The following is a 10402-nucleotide window of genomic DNA, read 5'->3' on the forward strand; positions in this document are numbered from 1 at the left end:
TCTGGGGGTTACCCTGCACTGCAGGCAGTGGGCCAGTCAGGGACAGAACTCAGGCCCTCCTGCTCCAAAAGTAAAGACCCTGCTGCACCGGCTAAAGGAGAATCCACATTAGCAGCAGGGGGCCTATGACACACAGCTGAGTAGTTCTCATCCCATCCAGTAGGGGGCATGGCTATTCAAGGCCATCAAAGCACTTGGCAGATAGTTAATGAAACCTCCTCACCACCCTTGTGAGGAAGGTACATCTAATTCCACCTATTTAACAGATGCCCAGACTCATGCACAAAGTGGCTATCTGTAACTATTGACAATGGGGGATGGTGGCTATTTTGAAATAGGGCAATTCTTCATGGAATTCTCCACAATAGACCTTTTTTGTATTCAGCCTCTGCTAAAGGAGAAACTTTCAATTATGAAGAACAGGAACAAATTACCATTAATCCTAAAAAATATTTTCAAAATCTACCCATTCCACAAGAATCACTTCTCTGCCAGTTTTTGAATGAATAGACAATAACAGAGCTGAGGTCGTTTGGGACAAAAAAAAAAAAAGGTACCAAATTTAAAAGTTATTTTTAACTCAAACTAATGAAGGGGATTATTTGTAAATGCATTTGGTACTACTCAGAGTAAGTGTTGCAACTTTGAGGATACAGGATGTTTTTCATATAAAGAACACAAATCTCTGCTTTAAATGCAAAATTCAACTCAGCTTTAACTACAGAGCCAGGGCTGGCATCTCCCAAATAGGAGAGAATAATCTTGGTAGTCCAATGTGTTGTAAATATAGTGTTATTTTCAGAGTGGGGTGAAACTGCAGATATGATTTTAACTACTTATTTTGCAAAATTGTCCACAGTCTCATTTCACCTGATTCCAAATCCCCAGATCTTTTGTTTTGAGGGGCGGGAAATGTGCAGAAATAGTTGATTTGGAAACAAAACAGGTGAAATCCCTAATTTCTCTTTTTGTTCATTTCTTTTTTTGCAGTGAAATTGAGGTCACTCAAAGGTTTAATTTTTGTTTGGAAATTTCATCCCAAAAAAGTCATGAAAACCCACAAATTTAGAATTAATAATGAAATGCAAAAGAGATCCATTTGCAGCACTTCCCCATCTCTGGGCCTCAATTTCTTCATCTGTAAAATGGGATAATGATTCGGACCCTCATTTATAAAACGCTTTGAGATCTTGATAAAAAAGCATGATAAGAGCCATGTATTAACAACAATTAATACCAGCTGCCTAAACTACAAAGCCAATGTGCATTCAATGAATTATTTTAATATTCCTCTTGCATATTTAAAAACAATTGTAAAGAGGGCAAATGGTAGCTGTAAATCTATCCTTAACACCCGAATTTGCAAAATCCCTTGCAGTGTTTAAGTCGGTTAGCTAGATGAATTTGTGAGGTGACCAGGTGTAACTGATGAATAGGCTTATGTGGCCTATAAACCTTGGGGAAAAGTACAACTTGTGAGAATGTGCTTTTTAATTTCTCCCCCTTAAATTTTGAATCCCTGATTTTGCTAGAAGCCAGCCTTCTTGCTAGGGAAGGATGGGCAGATCTGACGGACGCTCGCCTCCCTCATTTCACGCCTTTGTTTTTAGCTAATGTCACTCTCCAGGTAGAGGCTTTGATTTTCCAAACCTCTTATCACAGTCGGAGATTTCCTTGGACTTGCCCCCATTGGATGCCAGAGAAATGAAACTCCAACCATTATTCTCTGACTATAGCGGTGCCATGCACTGGCCCCTTTATCAAAGCACTCTGAACTGTACACATCATCCTCACTCATCGGGCTCTCATTCCTCCTCCCAGCCAACCAACTGTATCAGACTTGTCCAATGTATCTAAAACCACTTTCCACTTAGAGTAGGGATTTGTTTTCTTTGCGGAGTCTGAAGAGTACAGTGTATGTTCCCCAAAATTACACCACTTACTTTGGAAGTACCAAGTGGATTTTCTGAGTTCATCCATTAATTAATTAGTCAGGTAATTTTAATATTAATTTTTTTTAAGTTGCACTTTGTCAGAGCTTTTTTGTCCCTGGTCATTTCCCTGGGCATTTTCTATCTGCACAAAAGTTAGCAGAGAGGTGACTTGAGTAGAGCTGGTGCAATTGTGTAGTTGGGTGGTTTATTTTTAATTCTTTAGGATGAACGGTTGGTTTTTCTGCTCTTATTCTTCAGCAACCAAAGTTTCTCCTTAAGCAGAGCCTGGCGCGTAACAGCTCCTTTAGAGAGCTCACCTTGCTCTCGGTGGAGGGGGACCAGAAGCTGCCTTAAGTTAAGGTGATCACTCTCTCTCCCATTACAGTCACTGGGAGTGAAGCCAAGTTGCCCCCGCGAAGAGGACAAACCTATATGCTATGTGGTGGCAGGCCATCTGATCTATCTAAGACTAGCTGGATAAAGTAGGAGTACACATTTAAGAATATTTGCAGCAGAGTTCATATGATCAGGGGGTAGCCGTTTTAGTCTGTATCCACAAAACCAACAAGGAATCCTGTGGCAACTTAAAGACTAACAGATTTATTTGGGCATAAGCTTTCGTGGGTAAAACACCTCCCTTCTTCAGATGCATCTGAAGTGAGGTGTTTTACCCACGAAAGCTTATGCCCAAATAAATCTGTTAGTCTTTAAGGTGCCACCGGACTCCTTAGAGTTCATAAGAGTGATTATCTGTGGAAAATACACAGGAAGTTGGAACTGCTGCTAGAAAGTCTTGTTGTGTGGTGTGTGAGACATCACCATAAAAACTCCCTGAAGACAAAAGTAATAATATTACATCCTCCTCCTATGCCAACATCTCCTCGCACCCTGGCCAGTCAAGCCACCATCTCCCAGCCTTACAAGGATCCTCCCCGCAGTCTTTCAGTTCCATCCGTAGAATACGCAGAGCCCTTGTGATGTCACAGACCTATGGGATATTGGCGTGAGCCCGGTTTCCCAAAGGGCCTGGGATGTGGGGAAGCTCCCAGCTCAACACAGCAGAGCCACCTGCCTGCTGGACCTCAGACAGAGCCACACTAAGCACTCGGGGTGAGGGAGTTCTCCATCTACTCACATGAGGACAACGCCATGGACTGCAGTGAGTGCCTCAGAGTAAGTGAACAGAGAACCACACCCCTGGTATTCAGTGTCAGGGCCACTGATATCACTGCCCACTTCGCTGAGTGGCCTCAACCAGGAAGGAAGCTCTTGCCTGCTGCCTTGGGCAAAGCAAAGGAGGTAAGATGGCAGCTATGGAGCATTCGTTCAGAGGCAGCTTAAGCCCATTTTGGCCTCTGCTCCCTCCCAGGGCAGGGGCGATCTACATTGGTTACTATCCCACCCCTGGAGATGAGCTCTCGGCGAGCATGGAGGATCGTTAGCACCCACCAACCCCTTTGGTGTCCTGCACTTCCTGAGAACATGTGCACTTGGGGAAAGTTCCAGGGGAAAATGCAAGTTTGTGCCAGATACAGCTGAGAGAGAAGCTAGAGAGTGCATGGGGGAGTGCACATGCAGATGAGCCTGGAAGAGGAAATGGAGCAGAGATTTACCTGATGAACTAGCTGAGGTGTTGAAGGATTAAATGAAGAAGCAACACATTCATTTTATGCTGAGCTGCAAGAGATGGTGCTTTGCATGGGCCACATTAAAGATGAGGCACCAGTTCTCATCTTGCAAGAACTCCATGTCCTGTAGGTCACACTTTAACCAACCCTTGTTGAAACTTCTCATGGCAACACCACCCATTCTCCCCAGACAAGGCAATCCCAGGATCAAACTTTTACGGCTTGATTTTTTTTTTAAATTCCTACCATAAAACGCAGATAGTCATTACCTTTGGAGTAACCTATCTCAGCACTTTTAGGGGACTTAGAACCTCAGTTGTTACCTGGAATTCTTTCCTGAGTAACCATCAAAACAGAACTTCTCAGTCATGGCAACACTGGAGCCAATTCTCCTAGATACACCCAAAGAGCAGTCGTGTAACCTGACTGTCCTTCAGACTGACACAGCAATTATGCAGCAACCAAAACCGTTCTACCAGCAACATGATGCCTATGGTCCCAGACCCTTAGATCAATCGGAGGGCCAGTCAAACCGGCCACTTCAAACCTTTGTCCTTCCAGACAACCCTGCATCAGTAGGTAAGAGAACTAATGCTCTATTCTGCTGCCTATTCCTCTTTTAAATGCTCCCCCTCAGATTCATGAGTCCTGCGTATTCTCTTCAGGAATATGCTGCTGGGTTCTCTCCTTTTCACTTTCTTCCAATTTTCTTTAATCCTTTGAAGTTAATAATTTTACACCCTTTCAAAATGTTCATCAAATAAAGCATTGTTTCATAATGGGGCCTTGTGACTTTTCGGTGTTGCTATTTCAGGACCATCCAACCTGTACCATCCCCCAAGTCAAGAGAAAGACGTTTTCACTGGACCCCCTGCAGGTATGTTTAGGACACACAAGATTTAAAGACATAAGAATTAAGAAGAGTGGAATTTTCATAAGACCTGGGCACTGTTCAGGGGTGCGCTACTCACCACTGGACCACCTCCTTCTGGCCATAGAGGAGGATTAGCTTTGCCCATCTGATGCCTCTTCCTGCAGATGCTCACTCTGACTCTCTCTCAGGACTCGACTGCTCCCTCTTGGTGGCTTGGTTCTCCCTTCTGCAGGTGCATGCCAATGTCTCTCTGTCCCAGGCAGTCTTCCAGTTCACTGCCTCAATGTTGCCACTTCCCCACTGGCTGGTAGGGGAACTCAGGCCTGCCCTCTTCTCTGGGTTCCAGCCTGGGGACCCTACACCCAGCCGCTAAGGTCTGTACAGTCCCACACCTTGCTGCGGTTTCCCTGGACTGCTTCCTATGTTGCCTCTCCATCTCTTTCTCCACCTTCCTCCAGGCATGTCCTTCCCTACAAGCCTAGCTCCCTTCTCTCCCTAGGCTCAGGGGGAATGAGTGCAAACCTCCTCCCTGTAGCCCCATTCGGCCTCCAGCTGTCTGACTTTATACACACCCTGGCTGTTCTGCTCAGGTGAGCTTCAGCTTTCAATTCTCCCTGACTCCTCCTCCAGGCACTGCCTGGGCAGTTAATTGGCCCATTTAGCCATCTTAACCCCTTCAGGGGCTGGTGTGGATATTCCATGACAGGCCCTTTGCAAATCTCATCTGTAAAAGATAAGATGCTTATCTGTAAAGGGTGCTAGGCAATCAGCTGCCTGGCATCTGGGGAGAAGGTCTGCTTTCCCTTCCACTCTCCTGTTGGATGCTCTTCCTTATACTCCCTCCCTGGCGTGTAAGCGTCCCTCGTTTCACACACAAACCATCTGAATGGTAAATCAGTGCAAGCTACAGTGCAGCTTAGTCAACATGGAAAAGTTAAGTCACAGTAGCTTTGAGAGAGGGATAGCTCAGTGGTTTAGCATTGGCCTGCTAAACCCAGAGTTGTGAGTTCAATCCTCCCAGGGGCTGTTTAGGGAACTGGGGTAAAATTTTGTCTGGGGATTGGTCCTGCTTTGAGCAGGGGGTTGGACTAGATGCCTCCTGAGGTCCCTTCCAACCCTGAGATTCTATGATTCTGTATCAGTCAGAGGTGTGAAAAAATATATCCCTAACAAACATTGCAGTGCCGACCTAACCCACAGTGAAGATGCAGCTACTTTGATGGAGGAACGCTACCATCATTCAGGGTGGGGGTGTTCCTACCCCCATGGAAAATCCCAATCTAGCAGTGTAGGCTGTGTCTACACTACAGGGTTGGGCCGGTAGCCTAGACACACCCTGTGATGTCAACAGCACCTGCATTGTGATCTGTTTACGCCAAACATGTAACTTACACTGTTCACTTGGACCTTCATATTCCATGGGACCTGCACCCTCTGACTCCAGACTGTGTTTGCCCCAAATCCCAGTTCGGTGCAAGTGACACTATTTTTCCACTTGCACCGGTTTTGGACCAGATGTGTACCCAGATGTGTAACTTGCTGCTCCTACCTGCGCCACAGCAGAACTTTGATCCTTTGTGCTGGACCCTTATCTGGTGTACACTGGCTCAGCCCCATTGAAGTCAACGGAACTACACCACCAATTTACACCAGCTGAGGATCTGGCCTTTGGCGGGTCTTGGCTGGGGATGAGTCATGCACTCCCAGAGGATTTATTTACTCATCAGCTCTGGGGTCCCCACGAATGATGTTTTTATCTCCGTTGCCCAGGTTTCCAGATGGCACCTTGTGGGTGCTTTTTCGATCCCCGGATATATCGCATAGAATGGGCAATGACCAATTTCGTGCAACCGTCAAGTTCACCAAGCGCTTACCTTCTGGACACCCACGGATACCTCAAGAGTCCTGTCCAGACGGTCCCCTACCCACCTTACCACCAAATCCCAAGCAACCCCCAATACATCATACCTTATTTCAATCAGGAGGGCCCCGCCAGTGGGACAGGACAAGGTAATTTGGTCCCTAACGCACTCCACGACTCTCAGTTTCTTGAGGTGCCTCAGCCGCAGGAAGATGGTCAGAACAATGACAACAAACTGTCCCAGCTCCTTGTATCGCTGCCTGGACTCAGCCAGAATGAGCAGAGCCTCCAGATAAGCACCTACTGCCACCCTAAGGGTAGGCCAAGTCCCCACAACCCAGAGTTTCAAGGGTTTGATAGTTTCCAGGTGGAAGGGGAAGAACTCAAAGAAAATGACATGAGTCAGAACCTCCTAGTGAATACACAGATCCCAGACATTTGCATCGAAGATCAAAACCTTCTTTCCAGTCCCAGTGTTGCAAACGCACAGGTGATGGCGGAGGCAGTGTCATGTCCTCTGCAGGACAGTCTCGTAGCTGAAGACAGCGAAGCGCTGGACACAGAGGAGCCCTTCGATCTGCCTGAGAACGTTTTGTTGGAAGATGCCATGAAGCTGTTTGATTGCTCTCCAGCTAACTCGGACTCGGAGGTTTCCAGAGACAACCTAAGCCACACCCTCACGTCCAGCGAGAGCGAAAGCAAAGATTGCAGCTTCCCATGTGACGACTCGTCCAGTGACATACGGTCCCTCAATCTGCCTGATGAGCTGCTGTCTTTTGACTACAGCGTGCCCGAGATCCTAAATACAGTGACCAGCATGGATTATTTTTATGACCTCAAAACTTTCAATGAGGACCCTAAGTGGGATTTGGAGCGGGTGCTGCAGCCTCCCCAAAACAGTGGGTCGCTCCAGGACCCCAGGCAAGAGCTCCAAGGAAAAGAGAAGCTCAGCAGCGCATCAATAAAGAAACGAAAGCAGACAGACAGCAAAAATAAACCTACCTCTGCACAGGAGAGCAGCACATCGGACAGGCAGGAATGCCCAGTGACAGGCATCTGACTAGCACTTTTGGAGCAGCTGTACGGAAGCAAAACTGGGCTGGAGCAGGGCTGCGGGGTTGCAGTTAATGACTGAGCCTAATGAACCATCCTACTATTATTCTATTAAAAGCGATCTAGCCAGAAACCCAATCTGTGCCCGCATTTAAGAGAATGTTCTAAGTGCGTCCCACATGCTGCAATAGAGGGGAAGGAGACAAAAACGGGCCATGTTTCTGCCAGGGTGATTAAATCCTCCAGATTGAGTCCAACGTCAGTCACTCATCATTCCCAGATATTACAGTTGGTCAATGAGTTGCCGGTCTCTTAGAATATAGATCTATCTGTGCACGACTAATTCAGACTGTCACCATAACTGCCTTTCAGGGGTGCGTTGGGGGCTGATTCCCAGAGGTGCAGAAAGTCCCTGGGGAAATTAATTGGTTTTCCTTCTTCAAAGAAAGCCAGTTTCAACAAAAAGCGGCATTAGTCAGTGCAAATGGGGGGATTTATTCCAGCTGTGGGTGCCTTAAGAGCCTGCAAAGTGGGTGTGTCAAATACGGCTCAGGATGGTCAGAGTAGACACCCCCATTGGACACCCTCCCTTGGACCATCCAAGGTGCTGGGCAGTGGGAAAGGAGGCCTGCAGTGAAAGCACGGAACCCCGCAGTCCTGCCCAGCCCGGGGTGCATGGCAGTGGGTTGCCAGCTGTGGGGTTCTAACCCGAGCTGGAGTGGGAGTGTGGATCCAGCAAGTGGACCGTAGGTTCATGGCAATGGGGCACCAGGTTGAATGGTCTCAGAGTGCATGATGATTGGACTCTGTAACTATTATAGGGCTCCCTTCAAATGACGTTTAGAGGAGCCGGGGAGGGACGGCTCAGGGTGTGAATTAGTTCCCAGCAGCTCCTCTATGCCCACCTCTGGGATCTCCTCTTCTGTGGCTCCCCTTCACCCATGTGCCCCACAGTCGGGATGTAACTGGTCACATCATAGGCCCTGGGCACACAACAAGGCGCCAGGTCCTTGGTGCTGGATCAGGCGGCTGCGCCTGGTGTGTGCAGTGGGGAGGGGATATCCCTTCTTCCCCTCTTGGCCCAGCAGAGGTAGTTGAGAAGATGAAGGCCTTGTCCCGATTTTTCACACTTGCTATCTGGTCACCCTACTACTGCCTGGAGGCTGTGGGAGAGTCTGCAGGTAGCAGCAGGTGCCTCTGCCTAAGCTTGCTTCCTGTTTCTTGCTAGCTGGGTCTGGGGTGCAACCGATCGTGCATTTAATGTGTGAATGCTATGATGGCCTGATGCATAGATCACACCACTGCAGAGCCTGGCAGGGGTGATTCAGCTTCTCTCTGCTGTGGCGGTGGAGCCAATGAGGATCATTGTCCTTCGTGACTTCGCTGTCTATGCAAATGATGACTCATGGGGGTTAGTTCCGTTTCTCAGGGCCACCATGACAACCTGGGGACAGACCCAGCCATTTTCTGGCTCTCACCTAGAGCAGGCCACAAGCTGATCCTTATAGGGCAAGTGGAGGTTACATCCTCATCACGGGCAGACTGTTCCTTCTCTTGGTGAGAGCCTGTTTCAATGGGCCATCCTCTGAGATTAAAGGAACCAGTCCACTTCCAAGGGGTTCACTAGCACCTTCCTCTGAAGCATCTGGAACTAGCCCCTGTTGGGAGACAGGATAGTGGACTAGATGGACCACAGGTCTGACATTCCTTCCTTCATGGAGTACTGCTTCACGCAGAAACCTTGTTACATCGCTGCTCAGAAGCCAGTGCAGACTCCTGATTGGTTTCTAGGTGGGATTGATAGCGGGAGTTTTGATCCATAAAGCCCTGAACAGCTTGGGACGTTCCTGCTCCTAATGTCTCCATGCTACGCCATCACAGTTGCAATTTGCAGGGGCCCAAAAGCCAGCAGCCCCCCAGCTTAAGCCGGTGGCAGGGGGCATCTTCTGTCTAGGGAGCCTAGATACAGCTACTCACTACTCCTCCTTTGTTCCAAAACAGCCCAGAATGGATGAGCTCCAAAGCAAACACAAGACTCATCTAGTGCCCCAGCTTTTCCTCAAAGGGGCAAGTTCAGCGATAAGGGTTGGTTGGATGGAGGAGCCAATTAAGTTGTGGAAGTTCAGTGAATTGGGTGATTTATATTTCAAAAGATGGGGTCAGTGGGCAAGTGTTTATGTGAAGATTATTTATATAGCCATATGTACGTTATACACCTTTGCTTTACAAGCACCTAGGACCCTGGAGAGGTGCTTTATAATGCCAGATAAAACTGTATACTACAATAAAATCACTTGTTTTCAAACCTGTTCCCAAAATTACATTTCAGATGGCCTCTGCTTCTTTACCCCTCTCCAGCTCTGCTACAGCTGCCCCGTAAATAGGTACCTTTGTATGATATGCATCAAATCCAATTACTGTCATGTCCATAGTAGGTGGGGGGCTCACAACATTAATCCACAAACCATTTTGAAAGTGGGAAGTTCTTTCCAAGTTGCAGGCTGTGAAACAAATGCAGTTCTATTTTTTCCCTCCAAAAGGTACCTTTTTATTATTTACCAAGTTTTTGATTAAATAATTATTGAATTTTTTTTTTGTTTAATAGCAGTTGTATGTGTCATGCACCCATCATGCACCCTGGCTTCTGCACTCCTAGGGTGGATTTGTAAACACCCTCATTCAGTGCAGTTGTATCTGTTCTAGTAGAGGCTCCATTTTACTACTATTAGTCTTGTTTGGACTGTAAACTCCATAGGGCAGGGACTGTCTCTCACTATGAGCAGCCCCCAGCACCCTGGGGCCTCACTGAGGCAGGAGATGACACTATCATTCATAGAACTAGGGGTGGCAGCTGCACCCCTGGCTTGAAGTGGTTTCCATTATATAGAGGGTTTATAGTCTGGTTCAATGGCTCTCAGCACCCTGCACTACAAATTGTTTCAGTGGCCCTGTTATTTTTAAGTAGGGTGACCAGATGTCCTGATTTGGGGGTCTTTTTCTTATATAGGCTCCTATTACCCCCACCCCCTGTCCTGATTTTTCACATGTGCTG

At 47.4% G+C, this 10402-nt stretch overlaps 1 protein-coding gene across 1 annotated transcript; it reads left to right on the plus strand.

Annotated features, from left to right (window-relative positions):
* The first annotated feature begins 2672 nt into the window (after window positions 1-2672).
* Window positions 2673-9604, plus strand: PRR22 (proline rich 22). Its single transcript, XM_030540423.1, has 3 exons — window positions 2673-4141; window positions 4377-4439; window positions 6207-9604. The coding sequence occupies exons 1-3, from the start codon at window positions 3931-3933 to the stop codon at window positions 7355-7357; spliced, it is 1425 nt and encodes a 474-aa protein (XP_030396283.1). The 5' UTR covers window positions 2673-3930; the 3' UTR covers window positions 7358-9604.
* The last annotated feature ends 798 nt before the right edge of the window (window positions 9605-10402 follow it).

The sequence above is a fragment of the Gopherus evgoodei genome, chromosome 22 (assembly GCF_007399415.2).
Source record: "Gopherus evgoodei ecotype Sinaloan lineage chromosome 22, rGopEvg1_v1.p, whole genome shotgun sequence".
In the NCBI taxonomy this organism is placed as follows: domain Eukaryota; kingdom Metazoa; phylum Chordata; order Testudines; family Testudinidae; genus Gopherus; species Gopherus evgoodei.

Coding starts and splice junctions, on each gene's coding strand:
- PRR22 (XM_030540423.1), top strand. CDS start 3,931: ATGGCAACACTGGAGCCAATTCTCCTAGATACACCCAAAGAGCAGTCG. Junction 4,142..4,376: donor AGACAACCCTGCATCAGTAG/GTAAGAGAACTA, acceptor TTGCTATTTCAG/GACCATCCAACCTGTACCAT. Junction 4,440..6,206: donor TTTCACTGGACCCCCTGCAG/GTATGTTTAGGA, acceptor TCCGTTGCCCAG/GTTTCCAGATGGCACCTTGT.